This window comes from Paracoccidioides brasiliensis (genome assembly GCF_000150735.1).
Source record: "Paracoccidioides brasiliensis Pb18 unplaced genomic scaffold supercont2.3, whole genome shotgun sequence".
In the NCBI taxonomy this organism is placed as follows: Eukaryota; Fungi; Ascomycota; class Eurotiomycetes; order Onygenales; family Ajellomycetaceae; genus Paracoccidioides; species Paracoccidioides brasiliensis.
This window is the reverse complement of record NW_011371360.1, coordinates 486,579-511,966: the sequence shown is the minus strand read 5'-3', so window position 1 is coordinate 511,966 and position 25,388 is coordinate 486,579. Positions and strand designations below refer to the sequence as shown.

Sequence of the window (25,388 nt, the reverse complement as noted above, 5' to 3'; positions counted from 1 at the left end):
GGGGTGTTTCACTAAAAGGATATGTGTATCTTTAGCCACTCTGCGAGAACACGCCTAGCACCTGGCAGGCGGAGAGTTTTGGGTATGCGGAGTTCCGCGTTTTCTTCTGGAGGCCCCTACACTTCACCGGCGTGTGTCTGGTAGCTTTGGGACGTGTGCGGATTGGAAGTTTTGGTTTCAATTGAACCCTTCTGCGAGCTGCATTCCCTCTTTCTTGTTTTTTTTTTTTTTTTTTTTTTTTTTTTTCATCAAGGGGTGAAGAAACTCAAATCACTCCCCCTCCTCCTTTGCGTGGCTTTGATCATCAGCAGTGCTGAAACGGTGAACAGTACATAACTTTATAGCATGAAAAGAAAGAGTCTTGAGCCCAAATAAACGTACTTCCGTACAAAGGGACCCAGGTGCGGTGGAATCAAGCCACTCTTCCCTCCTGGCTCCCTCCCCCCAACTGCCCACTTTCCAAGCTTCCAAGCGCTTTAAATTTTAGCCATTTCGCCAGTCGTTGCTGGTGGCCTCTAACGCCCCAGAGCCCTGGGCATGCATCGTTGCAGCTGCCAACTGCGCTATGCTGCAAGCCGTCGAACCTGTCGTTTGCCTGACGCTAATGAGGGCATCGGTTCCGTGGTCCAATGCTAAATTGGGGATCGAAAACTATTCTTGAAGAAGAACGAGCATTTGGAGGCTGGCCCGCTCTTGTCATCAGGGCATATTACAACTGTCGTCTTCTTAACGTTCGCGGTTGAAGACGGCCACCCTCTTACATCTCCCTGGACAGCTCCGGCGCACACACCGGCACACACGCACACTCTCTTTCTCTCACTCTGAATCTATTTTGCTGGATCCAACGTTGCTGCCGAGTTCTCTTCTACCACAATCTGTGGTGCTTGTTGCCGGGGGTGGGGGGGGGGGGGGGGTGGGGCTTTTAAAGGTGTGTCTACGTGGGAATGGGATGGAACTCTGCTTCCCAGATCAGTTGGCTAAACAAACTCGCCTGCTCCTTTTTTCTCTCTACCCTCTGACATCTTTTTGATGACCGTAGCGGGGTAACTTGCATCTTCTCCTAGATTTATTTTGACTACTCAATCAAAAAGAAGCCCTGGTTTGGGGGAGGGAAGTCGTTACCTGATCCGCATAAGGAGGTCTGCCCCCCCCCCCCCCGGTCGGCAAATCGCGAATTGCGCCAATAAAGAGCCGGGTGGTTATTTTCCTCTTTATCTGCAGCTCTCTGGGCTTGTCTCATTTCCTCGCATTTGGCCCTGGCCTGGTTAGAGGACAAAAACGAGTGCATGCTGGGAGAAGCGTGCGTGTTTAAATGAGCTTGCCGACAGCAGCATTTTAATCGCTTGATATTAATTTTTTCTTTTTTCTTTTTTCTTTTTTCTTTTTTCTTTTTTCTTTTTTCTTTTTTTGGTTTTGGTTTTGGTTTTGATGGCCTACTGTAGGCTATGTTCTAATTTGTTTGAGGGTGACTCTTTTGCCTACTAACCTACACCTACTGTTTGCAGTCACTATCTTGGTTGGAAAATCCTCGCGGGAACGAGTCGCAATTTTCGAGCTGGATCGAGTATAAGCGATTCCAGCAATCGCCCTGAACCAACCCCCGAACGGTATATCATATTACCTGCGCAAATGCAAAAATGTCCCCCACACATCCATCCACGAAGTTGTCCAGCAGCATTTATCCCCCCGGAGAATATCGGGTTATCAGGAAAAGAAATCGCATACCGGTCTCCTGCGCACCGTGTAGAAATCGGAAGTAAGCTTTAGTTACTGAAGGGAAATATATATATATCTTAAGATGGTAATTTGTCTGATGGCCGATTTCTTCCAGGCTGAAATGCAACCGCTCCGTCCCTTGCGAAAACTGCGTGAAGCGCAACGATGTTCCCTCCTGTACGTACGCGCAGCCGAAGAACCGGAAGAAGCCAGTCAGTGTCCAGGGTTCACCCCCAACTATAGATGGTATGCAGGATCGCATCGATCGGCTCGAGAACCTCGTACTATCGTTGATGATCAATGGCACACAATCTGTGGGCACAGCTGCTGCACAAGCAATGGTCTCTGGGGGTAGCGCCAGTTCGGCGTCCCGGCAAGATACCCATGAGCTGGACCTTGGAGATGAGATGGATGAAACCGAAGATGAGAGCGATACAGAGCAGGTTACCAAGTCATTTGGGATTATGAAGGTTGATGCCATGACGCAGAAGTCGTACTATGTCAGCGAGGGGCATTGGACGATGATCCTTGCCGATGTGAGTAGTTAATTACTCTCCGCTATCCACCCCATCGGCTTGATTTTAATTGAACGCACGATGGTTGTTAATCTTTATATTCTAGATTGCAGAAGTTAGGCAGTACTTTTTAGCGCATAAGAAGGTGTATGAGGAGCAAGTAGACAAATTGGAGAAAATGAAAGCAGAGAGTAACGAGCAGGACTTGTCCGGACCATCTCTGCTCTTTGGTGCTGTTAAACCTCCATCTGCGACTGAGATTTTGTCCAGTTTTCCCTCCAGATATACCGCCGATATGTTGATCACTCGTTACTTTCAATATTATAGCCTATTTACTAGTAGGTCCTTGCGTTTTTCTGGTTTTTAAACATTCCCGATATATATATATATATATTTGCTTACCTCCAATTTTAGATTGCATTCATTCTCCAAGTTTCCAGAAAGAGGTACCGTCCAGGTTTTCCAATTCCTGACATGTAAAAGTTGCTGATAACGTTATTGTGCAGTACGAGCGTCATTGGGAAGATCCGACCAAAACAAGCATTGTCTGGATCGGCATGGTCTTTGCTATGTTCCGTCTTGCGATGATATCATACCATGATGAATCGGACGAACCCCCCGAATTCCGAAGCAAATCTCTACGTATTGCTGCCTCGTATCGGAATTCTATGGTCCAGTGCCTCATCCTTGCCGATTATACGAAACCGCATCGATACTTGATAGAAACGCTCATCCTCCATCTGCACGGCGAATCCACGCAAGAGAAAGAATCAGAAGTATCTGTATGGGTACTGATTGGAGTGATTGTCCGTCTGGCCATGCAGATGGGTTATCACCGTGACTCAAAAATGTTTCCGAACATCTCTCCTTTCCAGGGCGAGATACGCAGGCGGCTATGGACTTTTATACGACAAGCGGATCTACTATTTTCTTTCCAGATCGGCCTCCCTTCTATGATTCGTGGGGCAGATTATGATATCGAGCTCCCGCGAAATTTATATGATGCCGATTTCGACCCAGATTCGGTCGAGATTCCTCCTGAGCGGCCTCTGGATGAGCCAACGCCTGTCAGTTTTCTTATTGTCATGGCACGGCTTGTAGGCGTGTTTGGGCAGGTGTTGGAGAATACGCAGGGGATCACCCGAACTCCGTCGTATGAAGAGGTTATGGAACTCGATCATGCGCTTCGCGAGGCTCGTGATAGGGTTCCGGAACACATGGCTGTTCGACCGCTTGAGGGTAGCAATGATTCCATGTATGCTATCAAGTTGAAATTTTTGGTGAGTATTATTTTCTACTCTCCTGTTTCTTTTCCCAATTTTAGCAAAGCACATGTCGGACTAAAATTACCCTCTCGTTCCCAGATCGCGAGCACCTATCACAAAGCCCAATGTGTCCTTCACCGAAGGTACATGCACCGTGGCCGAGAAAACTCACGGTATGCATACTCGCGACGCACCTGCATTGCCAGCGCATTGGAGCTGCTCCGCTATCAAAGACTACTCTACTCAGCTACGAAATTGAACGATCGCTTCCGAAACAGCAAGGGGTACGCCACCACCGGTAACACGTATGGTTTTCTTATGGCTTCCTCAATCCTCTCTGTCGACGTATACCAAATGGTGCGAATCAACGCCTCCGATCCTAGCTCAAATGATATCTCTGCTCTAGACACGGAGGAATACCAGGAAACTCTTGCAATCCTCCATCAGTCCATGGAAATTTGGAATGAAGGCAAAGACCACTCACTGGATGCGTTCAAAGCTACTGGTCTTTTGGATGTCCTGTTGAGCAACATATTCCGAGCGCAGAAGGAGCGGCGACAACAGCGGCGACAACAGCATGAGGAGGGACAGAATAAAAATGCCGCGATCAAGGGAGGGTTGGCAGCGGGGGGAGTTCCAGTTGACCAAACGGACGAGAAGCAAAATGCGGCCGTGACACTGGGTCTTCTTAGCGGTGGAGTGAACGAGATGGGAGCTAGTCCATCGCAGTTTGCCGCTGATCCGATGATGAAGTATGAAAATGTTGGTGGAGTTGGTGTTATCAGTCAAGGGGGAATGATGGAGCCGCAGCGGCTCCCGATGCTCAGCAATGGGATGGGGATGAACTTCGGCACGGGGATGTTTGGCCAGATGGCACCTATGCAGCCGTTTGATTTGGATTGGGTATGTTTTATCATTTCATTTCCGATGTCCTTCCTTTCTTGTTTTAGGTTGTTCGTTAAATCATATGCCCTCGTCCGACACCCACCCCCCTCTGTCTTCCCCATCCAAGGAATACTTCCAAGCAAAGTTAGAAACGAAATCCAACATTAACACTCAATATACTGTTGCAGCAAACATGGGATAGCTACGTTCAAGCCGCAGCGGCCGACCCGAATATGCAAAGCTGGCCAGTATTTGATTTTCAGGCCTTCTCACCCGGCCCCATTCAACTATCACCACCAGCTTCGCAACAAGACCAACAATTTCCATAACATACTCATCAGGAAATGCCAAGCAGCAAGAACGCATGCACGTCGCAGCCAAAATATATATGATAGTGGCGGAGGTGTCGCAGCAAATCGGGCGCTGTTTATGGATAACCTGAACGCCGGCAGGAATGGTCTTAATAATCCCAACAATAATAGTGGGATTATCAACACGATTAATGAATGAAAAAGCACTTGCTTGGTGGGGCTATGGTTTGTCTGTATTTTCTCGTTTCTTTCTCCTTTTATTTGATATTTGGGTGGTTAAATTTGGGTTGTATGTATATAGTGATGTGGCGTAATTGGCAGTACTTGCTGATTAACTGTGAGTATTTGAGAGTGTTTAAAATTGTATGTAGGTAAACTTGACCATTATAGTTATCACGGAGACGTCGTGTCATACGTTTGGTGAGAGTGAGCGAAGAAATTTGCTCTATATCCAAATATGCTTTCCAGCTCATCTGCAAGTTTCCAAATGCGATGATGTCCTGAAAGAAATTGAGAATGATATTTCTTCTTGTCAACTTTTTTTTCACAATATTGGATGTCTGAAGCACGCTCTTGACTGAAATTAAGGCAAAGCCTGTTGCTACCTGACTCAGGGGGTTGGCGGATGAGAAAACTTATCTACGACAACCAGCACACTCATCGATTATTTTCTTGTTTGGAATAGTACACGGAGCTTGAAGCTTCTTATAAAATCAGAATATATTAATGAAAAATCGAAAAATAGAGGATTAAATCGTATATCGTTGCTATGCATGGACCTGCTCCAAGTGTCTGGCCCAGCCATATTCCCCTGCGAGAACGTGATGTTAGGACCACGCAGAACAGAAAGCTAACCATTTACCTGAATTTCTTCATCTTTCTCCTGTATATATATAGGAGGATGGCCCATCAGCTAGATTTAGATAACCAACTCTTTGCATTTTGCTTTGGTAATCTCTGTGTGTGTTGGTTTCTTTGTTGTCGAGGCTCAATTTCCACGTGATGTTTTAGAGGCTGGAAGTTAACTAGTTGGTTGGTTTAGTCAGCCCAGGCTAAACCCGATGTGGCCGATATTCCTAGTCCACTTCGTCTTATCATCTTTTTTTTTTTTTTTTCACTCAACCTTTTTCTCATCCTCTTCATTCACATTTCAGACCACATCTCCTCGATCATTTCCCGCAATTGTCTTCATTGATTTCATTTCACCTTTCTTTATACAATATACCTTTCGTTGTTGTAATACTTTGGCTATTTCCCAATTGAAAATGTTAGTCTCCCATATCATCTTTTTTTGATGTCAGGCTTGAAAGACTAACAACGTCTCCCCGAGCAGGATTTCTCTCAGACACACTGCATTCCGCGCGATTTGTGCAGCGCCAGCTGCTCTCGCCGTGAAGCCAGGAACTCTAGCTGCCATTGCTCCTTCGTTGCTAAGATTGAGTGGTCAGGTTACCAACGTGGCTTTCCAGCAACGATGGAATTCCCAATATACTCCATCCATTGTTCGAAGGACCGGCATCCAGGGGTTTCGGGACAACACATCGATTTTGAGATCAAACCCGGAAGTCAAGCCCAATGAAACAATCTACATTGGCAACCTCTTCTTTGAAGTGACTGCAGATGATCTCAAACGCGATCTGTCTAAATTCGGCAATATTCTCGCTGTTCGCATCGTATATGACAGCCGTGGAATGAGCAGAGGGTAGGTTCCACCATTTTCATATTTGTCAACCATTCATTCCACATTTTCATTTTGGCTTTCTATGTCGCCGTTTATACATACCGAAATCTAACGTTTCCTCGCTTGCTAGCTTCGCATATGTTCAATTCGACTCAATTGACGCTGCTGAAGCTGCAATTAATGAGATGAACATGACCATCTACGAAGGTCGTAGAGTGGTTGTTAACTACTCGTCGCGTGGCTCAGCAAATCCAACCCCAACACGCTCCAACGAGCCAACCAGAACGCTTTTCATTGGAAATCTGTCCTTCGAAATGAGCGACCGTGAATTGAATGAGCTTTTTAAGGATATTAAAAATGTTACGGACGTCCGCGTGTCCGTCGACAGGAGAACCGGCCAACCTCGTGGATTTGCCCACGCTGACTTTTTGGATGTTGAGAGCGCCCAAGCTGCGTTTGAAATACTCAAGGACAAAGCTCCTTATGGCCGTCCTCTCCGACTCGACTACAGCTTCAGTTCCAGGGATAACACCGTCGACCGATTGAGGGATGTTGGATCCGGGAGCAACGAGACCTATTGAGTCCCAGGATACTCGCCAAGAAACCGCCAACTGAAAATATTGCTCCAAAAACCGAAAACGAAGGGATCTCCGGATAGGCAAGTATAAGCTGAGAATGCACAGTCTGATGTTATATTTTATGTGCTGTGGACGTTCTATTAGTTCTATCGATTCTGATACGGGGGTTTGTTCGAGGAGCGGGAGGGAGCTGGGTTGGTCCTTTAGTGTTCCATCCATCTGGACAGCTTGATTTCTTCTATCTGTGAATTGATATATCTCGTCTTGTAGTTGTCTTTTGCCCAATTTTGTTCCCCCCCCACTTTTCAACTATTTGTTTTATTATGCCACCATTTTTTTCTCTAGCAAAAACTGTACTCTTTACTGTTTCGGACAATTTGTTTCTCCCATCCTATGTGATAACAAAAAAATAGGCAAAAAATTTTTTTTTTTTTTTCTTCTTCTTCATCTCACTTTTCTAGCCACAGTTTTTTTTTTGTTTGTTAGAATAATGCGGAATTAGGAATATAGCTACCATCTCCCCTTTTAGTATGTCAATCACTACAGCAATGTTATATTTAGTATCTCTTTAATCTCGGTTTGACTTCAAAGGGTTTGTCTTGTACGAAGCAAAAAGGGAAATTTTGACACCACGTGAAAGATCAGCCTCTTACTAATAATAATGTATTTAAAGACAGTATTTTAGGATAGTTACGGTACGGTAAAGTACAGTAATTGTAAGTTACAGCTTGACGCCAAGGCCCCAAGTTTTTCAATTTTCGGCGGTTCTGCTCAGTTCTGCCGATGCCGAGTGATAGATTACCGGTAATCTGGTATTTCTCGATACACCCGAGGATGTTGGCAGAAAACGACCCCCAACTGTTAAAGTCGCCTTTCTGTCAACTGACAACTTCCAGCAGCAACAGCATATTGAGTGTGCTCTTTGTGTTCATTATCTTCTTTCATCTGCATCTATAATTTCTAATGAGAATCGAGTTTCCCTATTAAGTTCTTGTGTATGTTGCTTTGCCTAGTTAGAGCTACCGTGATCTAATAAGCCTATTATAGGACTCAATACTCCGAATACCTCTCGCGTAACATCTGCGTCCGCCACATCCCGGCTCTGCCTTGTGCACATCTTCAATATGTCATTTCTCGGCGGGCCAGAATGCTCAACAGCGGGGAATCCCCTGACTCAGTTTACGAAGCATGTTCAGGATGATAAGTCGCTGCAACGGGACAGACTCGTTGGACGGGGTCCCGGCGGTCTACAGGAAGGTATGCGATCAAGGAGTATGATGGGAGGTCAGGATAAGGTACGGAAAGCCTCTCCCATTCCAGTATACTAGATATAAGGTAATGAAGCAGCTGTATACTGATTTTGCATTCTTAAAATATCGTCCGTAGATGATGGATGAGTTTCTACAACAAGGAGACCAGATGCCGCAAGGTCCCGCACAACCCTTTGCAATGGAGCAAATGAGACGTGAACTAGAAAATTTCCAAACAGCGCCGCAGAGAACCGGCTCGCCTGGCTGGGCTGCAGAGTTCGATCCTGGTGAACAGGCAAGAATGGAAGCCGCCTTTAAGCCCGCTATTGCTAGACATTTCCCAGGACCTGAGTTTTCTTCTGCGGATTTTGTTCGTTTTCAACAACAAAACCGAAACGGCATGCAGGTTACGTCTGGTCCCGCTACGTCACATACACCGATGATGAGCGCATACCAACCACAGATGATGGGATTTGGCGGGATGAACCCGGGATACGTGGGTATGATGGGCCCGCCATATCCTATGGGAATGCAGCATCATCCCCATCCACCACAGCAATCCACGCAAGACGATAAGGGGAAAGGGAGGATGATAGAGTTGGACGACCAAAACTGGGAGGCCCAGTTTGCGGAGATAGCCGCATCGGGACAGAAGGATGAGGATGCAGAGGCAAATGCCGCGATTGAGGCAGAGTTGGATGAGGTCGATAGGTCAGTCCACACCGAGGCTGATGAATTTCGACGCTTTGAGCGTATATGGAAAGGCATACAGGCTGAGACTGCAGCACATAGGCAAATGGCTGATGAGGACCTAAGTTTTGATCCCATGCATTTGGGTGAATTCGGCGAATGGGATCACTTTGATGGCGATCTTAACGTGCGCATCCGAGACCCTCAGATGGGCGATTATCTCTTTGAAGAGGAGAACCCCTTTAAATCTGCCAATAACCCGTTCGAAGAAGGTATTCGCATTATGAAAGACGGTGGTAATCTCTCCCTCGCCGCCCTTGCATTCGAAGCTGCAGTGCAAAAAGATCCCAAACATATCAAAGCATGGACACTGCTTGGCTCTGCCCAGGCGCAGAATGAAAAGGAAAGTCCCGCCATCCGCGCATTAGAACAAGCCTTGAAACTTGATCCCAATAACCTAGATGCCCTTATGGGCCTTGCTGTCTCATATACGAACGAAGGTTACGATTCGACCGCCTACCGCACCCTCGAACGGTGGCTGTCGGTCAAGTATCCTCAACTCGTCGACCCAAATTCACTCTCGGCAGACACCGACCTCAGCTTTACAGATCGGCACATTCTACACGAAAGAGTAACTGATCTCTTCATCCAGGCTGCACAGCTCTCTCCTCAGGGTGAGCACATGGACCCAGATGTTCAAGTTGGCCTAGGCGTGCTTTTCTACGGCGCGGAAGAATACCATAAAGCTGTCGACTGCTTCAGCGCTGCCCTTGCATCGACCGAATCCGGCAGCTCAAACCAGTCGGATCAGGTGCATCTTCTTTGGAACCGTCTCGGGGCCACCCTTGCCAACTCGGGCCGGTCTGAAGAGGCTATTGAAGCTTACGAGAAAGCTCTCACCATTAACCCCAACTTTGTTCGTGCTAGATACAATCTGGGCGTCTCGTGTATTAACATCGGTTGCTTCCCAGAGGCTGTACAGCATCTGCTGGGTGCTCTGTCGATGCACAAAGTAGTGGAAGAAGAAGGACGAGAACGGGCCAGAGACATTGTTGGTGATTCTATTGACGATGCGCAGTTGGAGCATATGATTCATATTTCACAGAATCAGAGCACGAATTTGTATGATACCCTGCGACGGGTGTTTAGCCAGATGGGACGGCGGGATCTCAGTGACCTGGTGGTTAGCGGGATGGATGTTTCGGTTTTCAGATCGGAGTTCGAGTTTTAGAAATGGTGTCTCAGTGATAGAGGAAATGGGAAGGTCTGTAAATTGGCTTGGAAATGTGAAGGGAGGGATCAAATGAATTGGTTTTTTTTTTTTTTTTTTTTTTTTTTTTTTTTTTTGAAATGAGATAGGAAAATCTGCAGGATATAAGAGATTTATGCGCCTCTTATGTGTGCAGAGGGGGTTTATGTTAATGGCTTGCTGTTTTTCTTTTTATCTTCGGTGGCCACCCTTTTGTTTCGATTTGATAGAGGATTCCTCGGCAGGGCTCCAAGTCTTTTCTTCTTTACTCCACTCATATCCTGCATCCTTGCTAATTGCATTATAAACCGACAATGTTCTGAACGGCTTTTACGCATCCAACTTTGTTGTACACCGTTGTATCCATTGATTATAGAGAGAGGTTCACTAAAATTTCGTCTAAATTTAAGTAAAGTAGATTAATTGGTTTATAACCTTTTCAATCTCTTTGGGGATATCTATCAAGCCGAATATGTTGTATTTAAGTAACTTATTATTGGCTTTTCTCATGGATATGAGAGCGAAGTATTCAGCAGAGCCTGCCCGCTTATTCAGCTTGCGGGCATTTAACCAGTTAGTTAACCTCGGAGCTTCCCCAACTCTTGCGTCACAGAGATTCCATCCCAACAGCCTTCTCCCGCCCAATAACATTAACCTTCATCTCCGCCGCGGGTTAAGGAACCCATCCCTTCTATCCTTTACGATTGTTGGTCCTCTGTAATGCTTTTCAAAAGCAGACATTGAGGCAAGAACTCAAAAACAGGCTCCCCCGAATTTCCTCTCGTCGCACTGAGCGCCTTTAATTCACCCGCCGTCCGTTAATCTGCGCGCCTTACATTGAATCACCCGCTGCCCTAGATACAAAAGGGTTTACCGTATTCGAGGGAGGTGCACACGTGCGAGAAGAGTCAACTTGCAGTTTCAGAAGACATGCCCCCTTTAACCGGGGCCCAAATCGTGGCCCGCTCCCTCTACGACTTGGGAGTCAGCGTCATTTTTGGAATTGTCGGCATCCCCGTCGTAGAAATCGCAGAGGAAGCTATTAATCTGGGAATTCGGTTTATCGCATTTAGAAACGAGCAAGCCTGTAGCTATGCGGCAAGCGTGTTTGGATACATGTCAGGCAAACCGGGTGTCTGTTTGGTTGTGGGTGGACCGGGGGTTTTACATGCAATGGCTGGGGTGAGTAGTTCTCTACCTTTTTGCATCTATTCTGCTATTTTGAGATCTGTTGGAGAAATTCAACTGTTAAAAGAGAGATGTTGAAATCGCTTGCGAACATGAATATAGATTGGAAATTCCACCGTGAACACATTCCCATTACTTGTCCTCGCCGGTTCGGCAGAAACGCACATGGTGACTAAGGGTGGATTCCAAGAGATGGACGCCATCACCCTCCTTACTCCTCACACAAAGCTCGCCATACGGCCCTTTTCACCGGAATCAGTGACTAATGCGATTCGAAATGCATATAGAACATGCTGGTATGGAAGACCGGGGACGAGCTTCATCGACCTGCCCGCGGACTTGATTCAAGGCAAAGCCCCAGAGGGATTCTCGCTACCACCGCGAGAGCGTATCGTTGTCCCATCTCCACCTAAGCCCAGCGGCGATCCAGTGGTTATATCGAAAGTGGCACGACTTCTAAAGTCCGCACGCGCCCCGCTTGTCGTCGTTGGGAAAGGTTCCGCATATGCGCGAGCAGAATCATCAATCCTTGAATTCGTGGAGAAAACTGGGATTCCTTTCCTGCCAACTCCTATGGGCAAGGGAGTGATACCAGACTCTCACCCTCTCAACACATCGAGTGCACGAAGCGCGGCCCTGAAAAATGCAGACGTCGTTATCCTACTTGGGGCTCGCCTCAATTGGATTCTCCACTTTGGCGAAACGCCCCGCTGGTCACGCTCCGTTAAGTTTATTCAGGTAGATATCAACGTGGAGGAGATTGGGAGGAATGCGGGAGATGCGGAGCTGGGAATAGTGGGCGATATAAGCTTGGTGATCCAGCAACTTCTTTCCTCCCTATCGAATTGGAAGTACAAGCCTTCCTCCCCCACGTCTCCAAATTCCTACCCGTCCATCCTCGCTGCCTCTGCCTCAAAGAACGAAAATGCCTCACAAGAGAAGGCTCTCCTACCCACCAAACCCAACGGTTTCTTGACTTATCAGCGTTCCTATCATATTATAAAAACTGTTCTAAATACCCTCTCGCCACCCGAACAAGGAAACATAGTCTACGTCTCTGAGGGTGCTAATACAATGGATATCTCCCGCTCCTCATTCCCGCTTGAACAACCACGGCAACGCCTTGATGCCGGGACATACGCTACCATGGGAGTCGGCTTGGGCTACATCGTCGCAGCGCATGCCGCTTACAACCTGCCGTCATCGCCAGGAGAGAAAATTCCCCCAAAGCAGAAGAAGATCGTGGCGTTGGAAGGGGATAGCGCATTCGGATTTAGTGCGATGGAAGTTGAAACGCTGGCGCGTCATCGTATCCCGGCGCTGATCTTCGTCATGAACAATTCGGGCATTTACCATGGTGATACGCAGACGAAGGACGAGTGGAAGACTCTACAGGATGAGACACTTACATCTACGAATGTGGCGAAGGGCGGTTTGCGATCGACGAGTCTGCTGTACGAGACCCGCTATGAGCATCTGGCGGCGATGTGTGGGGGCCGGGGATACTTTGTGCGGACGGAGGAGGAGCTGGAGAAGGCGACGAGGGAAGGGTTTTTGGAGGGTGAGAGGGTGACTATTGTCAATGTGATTGTGGAGCCGGGGATTGGGCAGTCGATACAGTTTGGGTGGCAGGTGGCTAAGGAGAAGGGGACGGAGGCGAAATTGTGAGGGGCGAAAGTGGCTATGCGTGTGTTGTTTTTTGGTTTTGTTGGATGGATGCATTTTGTGTATATCATTTACTGGTAATCGGGAATATATACTCCGGAATAGTAATTAGGCGACGTAAAATGTATGACTTCTTTTTCGGCTTGGAAGTTTGGGAAAAGGGGATGATGTCACATGATCGATTCATGCTTACACCTATTCCCATTAGTAAACTTTTATATTTAACCGTGCCACGCGCACAGTTACTAGTAAACTATTATATATAAATAATTTTATCAAATAAAAATGCTTATATAATTTAATTTTAATATATTTCAAATTAAACTTTTAATATAAATTATACTTGAAATTAAAAAATAAAATATAAAGTTTTAACATTAAATATTTGCAATTTTAAAAAAAAAATCTAGAAAAAAGAAACATAATTTTCAAGTGAGCAGATCATTCAAGCAAGTGAATCACAAAATCACCATATTTCAACTGACTAGACTTTAAATCAAATTATCTCAACGCCACATCACTCAATTAAATTAAATTACACTAGGTTGAGGACATCTTATTCTTGTACGACCGAGAGTGTCGCAATTGCTGCAGCGTTGTGGAGCTCGTTGGCGTGATGCAGGCTCAGATGGCTGAGACTCACGGGGTTGAATAACTGCCTGTTCAACGGGCGCAGCAGGTGGAATAATAAGATCCTGAGCTTCATTCCTAGTTAGACCTCCTGCGTGTTGGATTGGACGTCTAGATCTATTCTGCTTTTGCTTGTCTCTTTTATTCGCATTGAATGTATCCTGGTATGGCTTCTTCATAATAGTGGCGCTGACCATGCTATATTCGCAAGCCTTGATAATTTGGTCAAGGTCTTGCACTAAGCCCTGAGGTTGACCTTCCATAAGCTCTTTAACCTTTTTCGCTTGCCGCTGCAATTGCCGGAGGTTACTAGGTGTTTGAAGCACACAGGATGATGGCGTAGGGGTGCGGAGTTGAATATCCAGCTGCTGGATAACATAGTCAGGCTGGAAGAGCATTAATCCAGTGGCCTTGAAGCCATTCTGAATGTCCTGAGCTTTGAAAGCTTCCACACGGGCTGCAGGAGTAGTGCAGAGTGTCCCATTGCAAAGCCAGTCTCACCAAAGTTGTATATATCCTCTGGCAGAATCCCATGCTCAGCCAACCCTCCAAGATCTTAAACCAAGCCTAAATAACCTTTATATCCTCACATCTGGCCCGGCCATGATCATAGCGTCTGGAGTAGCGGGTCTGAAGCTCTGGACGGCGTGCCACTAGATTTGACACCCAGTTCTTGCCAACGCGGAGGGGAGTAGCGGTGGAGATGGTGGAATTCCGGATAGTAAGAAGATAGTTAGCTGTATCCTCAATGAATGCCGGCTGTGGGGGAAATCCTCGTTTAGCTAGATCCAGCACCCATTCAACTAGCCTATTCTCTTCAGCCTGGGTTAATTTGATTGAATTTGCACGTAGATTGATGCGAGCAGTCCGGCCATTGAGTCGATAATTTAGAGTAGAGAATGGCACATTAAACACGCGTGCAGCTTCACGAATTGAGAATATTTCTTGCTTTCTTAAAGCATTTATCGCGAGCTCAAGCCTCCCCTCTCTCTCAAAAGAATTTGAAGCGTTTTTATTGCGAATTGGTGGCATAATTGTGCGTGGATGAGTAGTTAAATGAGAAGATATTTTAGAATTGGTGATCTGCTCGCTTGGGTGATCTTAGGAATTACGTAGTTAGTTAAACTGCCGAGCTTTGCCTTGCTGACATAATGTGATCTGGCAAAAGGAAAAGCCACGAACAACGGCCACATTGCATCTTCAAGGGTTCGGAGGCGGATGTCGTATGTCGTATGTGTTCGGATTCGGGGAAGCCAGAGACAAAAGGGATGGACAACTGTAGTGTCCGTGCTTTAAATAGACTCCTGCTCCCTTTGCCTCCTCATACTCTTGTTGATACAGAGATTCCATTAACTAGTTACTCCATCCCTGCCCAAGCTTCATGCACCTAAACATCCAAACCAAATAGCTACCTACACATCGTCCGCTCGCTGGGCTTTTCTCTTCTCTTCTCTCCAGATCTCTTGTATCCCACATCGTCTTCCTCTCTAGAACAACATTGCAGTCCTTAGAATTTCCTGTTTGTTTTCCAGCGCCTAACCTTTAGGCGGCAGTTATACCTCTTCCATGCCTGTTGCAGCCCTAGGCCTACCCGCGACCTACACATAGACGCCTTTGCGGAGTACCGTAGGCCCCGGCATATCCCCTATGAAGTAATCAGAGAGTCCAATCTCAATTCTTCATCGGAACAATTAAGAAATGCGTTCCGCTTCCCAACTGTTCTTTCTGGCTATATTCGCCTGCCTGAATTCAGCTCAGGGAGAGACCTCTGTCTCCAGAGCCAGACCCCATCCTGACAGCGCCTGCGCGGTAAGTTTTGAACCTTCCAGCTGGAAAGAAACCCGTTGTGTAAAGTGTAGATTATCCAACAACCTGTATCTTGAGCAGATCGACCCGAAAGCAACCGTCACAGATGCTTGTGCCTCGTTCTCCGCTCTGGAATCCATCAACACCAAAATCTCACCGCTAGTCAAATCCATCACCCATGATACGGACTTCTTCTCCTACTACCGTCTCAACTTGTTCAACAAGCAATGCCTCTTTTGGTCTGACGACGCGGGAATATGCGGGAATATTGCCTGTGCAGTGAATACACTGGATTCGGAGGAGGATATCCCCCCTATCTGGCGGGCAGAGGAGCTGAGTAAGTTGGAAGGCCCCAAGGCGGGACATCCGGGGAAAAAGCTTCAGCAGGAACGTCCAAAGGAGAAGCCGCTCCAGGGCATGCTGGGGGAGAATGTGGGAGAGACCTGCGTTGTCGAGTATGATGACGAATGCGATGAGCGGGACTATTGTGTCCCGGAAGACGAAGGCGCAACAGAGAAGGGGGACTATGTGAGTTTGCTGGATAATCCGGAGAGATATACTGGCTACGCGGGAGCGGGGGCGAGACAGGTGTGGAACGCGATATATCGTGAGAACTGCTTCCTGAAGCCTCTCCCCACGTCTCAACCAACGACTTCACCCAAGTTCCACCTAGGTAATCTCCAAGCGGCGAGGGATTTCAAAAGCGTCCTGGATAAACATGAGCGGGACCAGGTCGTCGCTGGTGCGACACGCAATGAGGCCTATCCTCTAGACGACGAATGCCTGGAGAAACGTGTCTTCCATCGACTCATCAGTGGCATGCATGCATCCATCTCCACACATCTCTGCTGGGACTACTTCAACCAGAAAACAGGCCAGTGGCTCCCTAACCTCCAATGCTACAAAGAACGCCTACACGACCATCCGGAACGCATCTCAAACCTCCACTTCAACTTCGCCGTCCTCGTCCGCGCCGTGTCTAAGCTCCAAAAGCATCTGCAGACCTACTCTTTCTGCTCCAGCGATCCGCAGCAGGACCAGGTCACGCGGCAAAAAGTGCTTGCGCTCATCGACACCGTTGCCTCGCAGCCCAAAATTTTCGATGAGACCATCATGTTCCGCGACGAGGCTGCAAATGGCCTCAAGGAGGATTTCCGCAACCGCTTCCGCAACGTCAGCCGGATCATGGACTGTATTGGCTGTGACAAGTGTCGGTTATGGGGCAAGCTGCAGACGGCCGGCTATGGTGCGGCACTGAAGATCCTGTTTGAATTCGACGAGACGAAGAATGGCGAAAACCCGCCGCTGAGGCGGACGGAGCTGGTGGCGCTTATCAATACGCTCGGGCGCGTGTCACATAGCCTTTCTGCTGTTCAGAGCTTTGAGCATGCGATTATGTCTGGCGCGGAGGACAGTTTGCCCGTTCACACTACCGTTCCGAAGTTTTCTCCACTCTCACCTGGTGGTAAATCTATATCTGAATCCGGCGGTTGGAAGCAGGATGGAGTGAAGAATGATCCACCGCCGGAAAAGGGTCCAGAGCAACGTGGCAGGAACTTATCGGTGGATGATTTAGAGGATGACGATAATGAGTGGTCGCAGGACACCAAACAACCCCGCTCTAAGACTGCGAAAGGAGGGGAGAGTATTATAGATCTTTTCTGGGAAGAATTCAATCTGGTGTGGCGGACGTATATATATGTGCTTAAGGGGTGGATTAACTTTCCTAGCACGGCGTGAGTTGCAACCCTCTCCTCTCTCCGTCCACGAGATGTATTCTAAACTCCACTTTACAGATGGAGAATCCTGATCATGGAACTCAACCGGCTATGGGATTACTGGCTAGGCTTCCCCGTCCCGCCCCGGTCGTGGGAGATACATATTCCTCGGCACGACGAAATATAAACCCATTAGATGGATACTTTCGTATATAAGAGAAGCGACAGCAACACAATGCATTACTGGTCGTTATTGAAGGGCCTACCTAAGTAGGTATATGTACATGGTTCATGGAAACATGCAGCACTCACACACACCTGTATGAAAATCTGGTATATGAGGTGAAAGGGCGTTTGAGCGCTTTGGGAAGTTCACTTCATTCTAATACTTGGGCGGGAATCTTTCCACCTCCCCTCATCCCCTCTTTTAATCATTGGCGTTTCTCTGTGGGAACTGCGCAATTGTTGATCTCTACGCTTCGTGATATTTTCCCCTTCTTCCCCTCATCAATTCCATTCCATTCTCGTTTCTGTATACACCGGATACCTATATATAAATATTATAAAAAGTACATTACATCCCATGTCCACGATGATCTTTATATCTCTAGCTGGATATTGATGTAGTTAGTGTCACAGTGAACTAGACTGCAGCTGATGTCAATTGGGGCTTCAGTAAAAAACAAACGCACGGTGGACAATCCCCCGACCCGTTTTTTAGGTTATTCTGGGGCTCCACCAATGCCATTGCCCGTAGGACTTCCTGGTAACAACCCTGGATGCTTGCTCCAGGGGGTTCATCGATCAAAGATTTAGATAACCACTTGTGATATGGCCAGTTCTAACAGCTGATAATAAAGACCGAAATGAGATTCTTTGGATCTTATTTGCCTCTGCGACTCATCCACCAATATTGTTAAAAAAAAACCCCGTTTCATAGATCTAAACGCTGTGCTTGTTCCCAACGCTGATTTTTTTGCCCTTCGACAAGCCCCTCGAACATCCTCGGTTCAAAGATTCGACTCGAAAATTCTCCCCGCGCCAAACCTCTGCTTAGTCATCCTACCTCTCTCATCCTCGGCCAAACCCGCCCCAGCCAAAAAACATCGCCCAACTTTTTCAACCTCCTACGCAACTGCACTCATCACACCTAGTGTCTCTAGCAACTAAAACATAGCAGGAGAGAGAGAGAGAGAGAGAGAGAGAGAGAGAGAGAGAGAGAAAGCGGCAAGCAGAAAGCAGAAAGGGTCTCTTGGGTTACCTCCAGACAACGCACATTCCTGGTCATCAAGCTCCTTTGGCCACTCTTGGAACAAGATATCATCGCATTAGAACATTCCAGTGATATTGCTTATACTCCACCATCGCTCAGAGGTGACAAAGGGTCTCTTACGAGGTGTGAATTTGTGTAGACGTTCCACAAATGGCGTCAGCATCACCACCTAAGCCCTGGGAGAGAGCTGGCGCCGGTGTTGGTGGTAAGTCCTACTAGTTTCACCCCTTGAAGATATCCATGGATGAGTCAAAAGAGAGAAAGATAGTTTCTTTTCCTTGTCCCTATTCATTCTCTATACCTGCTGTTGCACATTGAAGCAATTCCTGGCTAACAAAATAACACCTGCGTGGGCCGAATAGCTTCTTCCGCGATCACAGCTCCGCTATCCACACCCCCCACTGCTACATCTGCTACGACGATTCCCACCTCTGCAAACAACGTATCCTCTTCTGCCCCAGAATTGCCCTCTCGACCCAGCACTCTCAACTCTGTCGTTAACCAGACTGCATCAAACTACTCCCCCTATGGCGCGTCGCGAATAGGACAGACTCCATATGGTGGTGGTGGGTATGGCGCCTACAGTAGTTACTCATCACCATATTCGCGGCTAGGAGGTATGGGATCGATGTACGGTGGTTATGGGGGTGGATACGGGGGTATGTATGGTGGGATGGGTGGGATGGGTGGATACGGAGGCATGTACGGGGGGATGCCGCCCGGGGGAGACCCGAATAGCTTAACACACTCTTTCAATCAGAGTACCCAAGCTACATTCCAGATCATTGAGAGTATTGTTGGCGCGTTTGGAGGATTTGCCCAGATGCTAGAGAGCACTTACATGGCTACTCATAGCTCGTTTTTCGGTATGTTCCCTTTGGGTTTGGGTTTATGGCGGTATCCCTACACATATTGTATTCTTATACTAACGGAATTATCCAGCTATGGTATCCGTTGCAGAGCAATTTGGCAACCTACGAAATACCCTAGGCTCTGTCCTAGGCATCTTCACCCTCCTCAGATGGATAAGAACCCTTATCGCTAAACTCACCGGCCGCCCACCTCCCGCGGACGCAACCTCCCTTACCCCATCCGCATTTGCCGCTTTCACAGGAAAGGGTCATGGACCCCCAACACTCCCTGATGGCTCCACAGCACCCGCCCGCCCCTCCAAAAAGCCGTTCTTCTTCTTCCTCGCCGCAGTCTTCGGCCTTCCCTACCTCATGGGCAAGCTCATTCGTGCCCTTGCCCGCTCCCAAGAACTCGAAGCCAGACGCATGATGACGATTGGTCCCAACGGCGAACCCCTCGCAGCCAATCCACAAAACGCCATCGACCCCTCAAAGCTCGACTTCTGCCGTGTCCTCTACGACTACACCCCGGAAGCCCATAACACCGCCGGCGTCGACCTTGCTGTGAAGAAGGGCGATCTCGTCGCTGTGCTCAGCAGGTCGGATCCCATGGGTAACCCATCTGAATGGTGGCGATGCAGAGCTCGTGATGGCACCGTCGGATACCTTCCCAGCCCTTACTTGGAGACCATCCAGCGAAAACCGCAGCAGCAGGCTATTACGGCTGGTGCTACTGTATCGTTGCCTGCATCGAGGAGTAATACCCTTCTAGGTGTTGGAGCGGGTGGCGATGACCAGTTGAAGCAGCGGGCAAATAGCTTGAAAGCAGCTAATGGTAAACCAGAGGTCAAGGGCAAGATGGGAGATATCTCCCCGGAGAGCTTTCAGAAGAATACGTTCTATTCGTGAAACTGTGTATAAAAGATGAATACATAATTGAAGATTTGAGTGGCTGACTGATTGGGCAGTTATCTTTTTCGGTGGTTTTTGGCTTTCTCTGAGTGTTTAGCTGGCCAGTTTTCTCTTTGGTTTGGTCAGTTGCTAGCTAGTTTTGACTGGGGTAATGACTGATTTCTGCTTCGTTTCTTATTTTCTTCGGTGACTGGGTCCTTGATACTCTTTTTTTTTTCCTTTTTCTTTTTCTCCATTCACCCTTGGTTTTCGGCATTTGTGAATACATCATGTCCCGTCTACGTGCCCATCGGGTATAGTGTTTTATATTTCATTTGTTCCATTCTGTGTTTCAGTATGTCTTACGAGGCGTTTAGGTATGTACGTTATGGGGTTCTCGGGATGAAATGAAATAGCTGTGACTGAAGTATGGATGGAGACACCGGGTCTAGATGAAGTCTGAATGCAGAGCAGAAGCATGCGAACGTCTTTCATTTTACGTGTTTCACTCTCCTTACCTTACTTCCCACGGCTCCTTTCTCTTTCTACATCCTAACCGTATCATCGTTTCTTCTTATTCAGTTGAAACTAAGTAGGTGTCAACTGTCATTGCTTCGCTCCAGGACAGCGAGTCACAGAGACCAATGCATATCCAAAGATTCTTTAGCGTCGAGGATCTGTTACTCGGGCCGCAAATACTCATCTCTCAGCTACTTTTCCAAAGTAGAAAAAAAAATTGTGTATCCCCTTCCTATCCATCCACCATCTCCCACCCTTCCCCAAACCCACCATCATCCCCTTCCACTTCCACTCCCTCTCCTTTTCCCGTCTCTACCACCACCACCTCCTCCTCCTCCTCCGCCTCCCCTCTCCCCTCTTCCCCTACCCGAAGATACGCAGGAATCTCCCCTCGGTCTGGTATCACATACATGATCCTCGCATCCTCACTCCTCCACAACTCATCGGAATAATACACTATCCACAACCCCTCCCAGCACAGTTCTGGATTCTCCAAAAGAAACTGCTCGAAGAATCGCACTCGCATCGTCGGCTCCGGTTGTCTCCTCACCTGATGAGAAGGAGAGCTTAGCCTCCAACTCGCAAATTTGGCGTGGAACGAAGAGACCTTGTCGGTCTCGATGAACGCGTGCAAAACCATGCGGGACCAGAAGACGGCAGCCGTATATCTCTGCTTGGTTTCATGAGGTCGGCCTTGCTGGTGAAGGAACGAAGTAGCATCCCATGATGCGGTAGAGAGGGATGCGGTTCTCCGGCTGTCACTTCTATCGCCCTCAGGCAGGATTTCAGCGTCTAACAGATAGTTAAAGATGCGGTATACTAGCATCGCATGTGTAGCTGGGATCATGGAATTGTTGAAGCTGCTATTGCGGGCTTCTTTCACTGCCCAGCGCACTTCCAGCAGTAGCTCTTCCGCACTTGGGTCACTGGAGCAGTACGACAATGACGCGTCGCTCGCAGCACATGGATATTTCTCGTATAATACCGAAGCCACAGCCCGCTGAATCAGCCATTGCTCAGGTGTCTGTAGCGCTGTTCGTAGTGACTTTAAGTCTGGAAGTGTGGTGCGTGCACGCGCTTTGAGGCTAGTCCACAGCTTCTCTGTATAGTATCGTCTCCATATGTCGTCAGTTTCAAAGAGTGAGGGGAAGAGGATAGAGATACTTTTGAAGCGGAGGTTGGTGATGTCTAGTCCTGAGTTAATGGGGATAGATTCTAGCGCTGCATGCAGCATCTGGATCCAGAAGAAGGCCTGGGTTTCGGAATAGGGGTCTATATACGTTGTGCGATTAGAAGATGATGCCAACGTAGCTCGAAGCCGCATTATATGTGACTGGAGGACAGACATAGTCTCGCAAATAATTGTGTCACTCCGCCATTTAGAGAGTTTCATGGTCTAGAGAGTTGCGAAGGCAAAGCGTTTATAGATTTCTGAGGATTTCTTAATTGTGCATAGTTGTGTGTAGAGATCCTCGGGCTTGTTTGTCTCTTGGGTTTGGAGCATTCGTTGTTGGCTCTCTGCTCGACAGCTTATATGATGAGGAAGTGGTTTTATGTTGGGGAGTTTCCAGCCATTTTTTGCCTCAGGACTGGACAAAACGTCCTTGGAATAATACAAACCCCAGGAAGAGCTATCTGTGAGATCAGGATTCTCTAAAATAACGTCATTGAATCCTTTGCAGTCGGGAAATAAACCGGTCCTTTCGTAGAAGGAGAGCATGTTGTGATAGATCGGTGAAGCCAAAATATTGTCAACGTCCTAAATAAGTTTACCGATCGCCTTATCAGCTAAACATCTTCTTGCTAAAAGTGCCAGATGCAATAATAACAGCCACACCTAAGGGGCCAAGTGACGGACCTATGGGGCGAAGTATCTCGAAACTTATGCAGCGCAGCCTTCAACATCATATCTAGCCGCTCAAGAAACATATCAGCAGCATCGAATATCACGCTTTCCTTGAGAAGACACTTTTTGAGTGTTAGGAACCCAGCACGCAAATGGTACTGATGATCCCATTTCTCAAGTTCCCCAGAAACCATCCGTCGCATAAATTCATCTGAATCTAGCTGGTCACTCGCTTCGTTGGATCCTGTCTCCTTTCTCCCCAGGAAATCATCTGTCAAAGGTTTTGGGACACGTAGACTGGAATGATGTGGCGACACCATAGCCTTCATCGAAACACCTCGGACATAGTTTTTCTCCATTTGAGCTGCAAGGGTGAGTCTCTTTACGAGAAGGTCCGTCTGAGCATCTGTAGCTCCACTAAGTTGGTCTAAATCATCGTATAGTTCGCATGGATATGACAATTTCGGTCTGTACTCGTCCAGAACCTCCTTCACGCTTGAGATTTGTCTTTCGACTCGAGGATCACCACGGAGCATCTGGTTGCGTTTGTTAAAGATCACAGCTAGGTATTTGGCTTCAGTGATTCTTTCCAGGATATGTTTTAGATCTTCAATGGCATATTGAGCTATGTGAGTGCCATGTTGATCGAAGATCTCTGTAGGATCCATGGCAAACAAAAACAGGACGTCTGGACCTTGGTATTGCTGGAAGAGCCATTGTGGAGTTCGGTCACATCCGCCTATATCGTTCAAGTCAATCATCTGTTTAGAAGGGCGCCTTTCTCTGACGCTTCATGTGCTTAAGGTAACGAAGGAAAGGCAAAAGAGCAATGAAATCTAGAAAGAAAAAAACATCCCCAATATTCCAGTTCTATATCGAGAAACGGGAAGACAAACCCCCTTTATCCCAGAAAGTGATATCGATGTCCTCAGAAAGCACATGGACCGTCTCGACTATAATACCCGATTAGCTCTGCTTCAAGGGGCCACGGATGGGGATGGAGGGAAACAGTGTACACACCATTGAAACTCTGGCGCATTGTGGGAATCGTAGCTATTTGTTCCTTCAGCTTGAGCCGGTATAAAAGGGTGGTCTTCCCCGTGTTGCCCTGTCCTAACATAATGCATCGGTAGTAGCTTTTATCTTTGAAGAACCTATTAGCGTAGGAAACTCCTGGAAGGCTAAAATTCACCATCGTTAATGAAAGAATGTAAAAATGAGAGCTGTGCAAAACGAAAATAAATTGAATAACAATATGTAGTTATTGCTTCAATTTTTGAATGGGACAAAAGATATGGATCTCAGGCTCATTGCTGTTATATATATATACATCGACTCGATCTCTAGTCGCAGAAAGATGATATGTGGCTTTTGCGCTGAGAGATGCAGGCAGCTCAATTATTGTTTTACTCACGGATATCTTCAGGAATATACCTCGTCGAACAGTTGGACAGGGAATGTTTAATAGTAGGCATCAATATTCGACAGCCACCGGCGCTGATGGACCCTAGCGGCAGACGGCTTCATTTTCCCGCAAGCTGATGCCATAACTCAATGTGTTGGACAGCAGATTAGGGTGGAATGCCACTTGACAACTTCCTGAACGATGATGCTCCGGACGCTGTAGTTTGATGTAATAATATATATATATTCACGGATACTGAGCTTCGAGAATGGTTGAAATGCTGGCTTGCTTCGCCCTCCTATTGGTCAATAGGCGCAAGTAGTTTGGGCAACGGTGTTTAGTTAAACTCGAAGGCCCAAAGCTCAGGCTCTCAAATGCAGTGGTCGGCTTGCAGTTCATCCCTCTTCCATTCCCAAGTGTAAAGCAGGATGTGCAGATGCGTATACACCCAATGTACAACATGGACACGATACGGCTAGCGACTACGCAGCAATTTGGAAAATTACCCAGCCCACACACGTTCAATCAAGTTCATGCTCTGCTGTCTGTTCCTTCACAGTTAAACGATCTACTACGTGGCTTTTCACTAGGGAAGCCATTCTTTCTCTCCACGGCAATGAAGTCTTAGCCTTGTTTCAAAAATAGTCCAGGTTTGCTTCGTTTTGCTGTCCCACCCTGATGGACGTCGGCAGTTTAAACCGCGGAATTCCGTAGTGAATTATGACAAAGACATATCTTCTTTTGAGATAAACGCAATTTTTCTTGCTGAACCACATGCATATATCTGCATTGCTTCCTTTGGGTGAAAATTGCTAGTGAAGCCCAAATTTGAGCCCCCCGTACAACAGACTTGCAAACCACCCTCCTCCCCTTCCTTTGCCCCTATCTGTGTGAGCACTGGAACCTCGACAGAATATCATTCCTCACTCATCCAAATATAGCATGCCTATCATGTGGCTTTTGGTCCTTCTGCCGTCTATTGGGGTGCCAAAGTGGCGTATTTATGTCGTCGAGGAGTCCATGCTTGGCGATCAACCTGAATTCAAGAGAAACTTTCGAAAACAATAGCAAACAAAGTGTCACAGTTCAGCTCCTATTGGCCAAGCCGAGTCTCAACACAGGACAATTATTCCAGAGAGTTCCTTAATTGAAGATGCTAATCCGTAATGAGGGATAGCACACACAGATACTCAATTGCCACAGAAAAACCTCGCCAAAATTTCAATGCTGCTAGGGATGATCTAGGGCAAGTTAAAAATCTGGCATCCATGTGTGATTCCTAATATGAAAACCTACACCGACAACTAATTCAAAAAGTGCCACTAGGATATACTCGTCGTATTGACATTCAAAACACCGTCAGCCGTCCAGACCGTCCAGGAAGACTGTGATCATCCATTTCATGGTTTTGACTTGCCACCCAGTCGATCCTCGCCTTGAGATTCAGGGACTGGTT

General features: G+C 47.2%; 7 protein-coding genes across 7 annotated transcripts; 5 read left to right on the top strand and 2 right to left on the bottom strand.

Annotated features, from left to right (window-relative positions):
- Positions 1-1,637: 1,637 nt before the first annotated feature.
- Positions 1,638-4,710, top strand: PADG_02556 (uncharacterized protein; the record flags this gene model as incomplete). The annotated part of the gene is made up of 7 exons (XM_010759733.1): positions 1,638-1,756; positions 1,832-2,252; positions 2,338-2,569; positions 2,646-2,677; positions 2,738-3,511; positions 3,596-4,399; positions 4,570-4,710. 7 exons carry the CDS (start codon positions 1,638-1,640, stop codon positions 4,708-4,710), a joined length of 2,523 nt encoding a protein of 840 aa, XP_010758035.1.
- An 883-nt stretch (positions 4,711-5,593) lies between these two features.
- PADG_02555 (uncharacterized protein) lies at positions 5,594-6,954 on the top strand (the record flags this gene model as incomplete). The annotated part of the gene is made up of 3 exons (XM_010759732.1): positions 5,594-5,653; positions 6,003-6,394; positions 6,504-6,954. The coding sequence occupies 3 exons, from the start codon at positions 5,594-5,596 to the stop codon at positions 6,952-6,954; spliced, it is 903 nt and encodes a 300-aa protein (XP_010758034.1).
- A 1,121-nt stretch (positions 6,955-8,075) lies between these two features.
- Positions 8,076-12,996, top strand: PADG_11446 (uncharacterized protein; the record flags this gene model as incomplete). The annotated part of the gene is made up of 5 exons (XM_010760616.1): positions 8,076-8,246; positions 8,338-10,109; positions 10,819-10,846; positions 10,999-11,322; positions 11,431-12,996. The coding sequence occupies 5 exons, from the start codon at positions 8,076-8,078 to the stop codon at positions 12,994-12,996; spliced, it is 3,861 nt and encodes a 1,286-aa protein (XP_010758918.1).
- A 2,325-nt stretch (positions 12,997-15,321) lies between these two features.
- PADG_02552 (ER oxidoreductin) lies at positions 15,322-17,334 on the top strand (the record flags this gene model as incomplete). Its single annotated transcript, XM_010759731.1, has 3 exons — positions 15,322-15,432; positions 15,511-17,165; positions 17,226-17,334. 3 exons carry the CDS (start codon positions 15,322-15,324, stop codon positions 17,332-17,334), a joined length of 1,875 nt encoding a protein of 624 aa, XP_010758033.1.
- Positions 17,335-18,570: 1,236 nt separating this feature from the next.
- PADG_02551 (peroxin PEX13) lies at positions 18,571-20,180 on the top strand (the record flags this gene model as incomplete). The annotated part of the gene is made up of 3 exons (XM_010759730.1): positions 18,571-18,625; positions 18,783-19,286; positions 19,363-20,180. 3 exons carry the CDS (start codon positions 18,571-18,573, stop codon positions 20,178-20,180), a joined length of 1,377 nt encoding a protein of 458 aa, XP_010758032.1.
- A 733-nt stretch (positions 20,181-20,913) lies between these two features.
- PADG_11445 (uncharacterized protein) lies at positions 20,914-22,074 on the bottom strand (the record flags this gene model as incomplete). The annotated part of the gene is made up of 1 exon (XM_010760615.1): positions 20,914-22,074. One exon carries the CDS (start codon positions 22,072-22,074, stop codon positions 20,914-20,916), a length of 1,161 nt encoding a protein of 386 aa, XP_010758917.1.
- A 3-nt stretch (positions 22,075-22,077) lies between these two features.
- Positions 22,078-23,722, bottom strand: PADG_11444 (uncharacterized protein; the record flags this gene model as incomplete). The annotated part of the gene is made up of 4 exons (XM_010760614.1): positions 22,078-22,440; positions 22,536-23,266; positions 23,424-23,480; positions 23,548-23,722. The coding sequence occupies 4 exons, from the start codon at positions 23,720-23,722 to the stop codon at positions 22,078-22,080; spliced, it is 1,326 nt and encodes a 441-aa protein (XP_010758916.1).
- Positions 23,723-25,388: the final 1,666 nt, after the last annotated feature.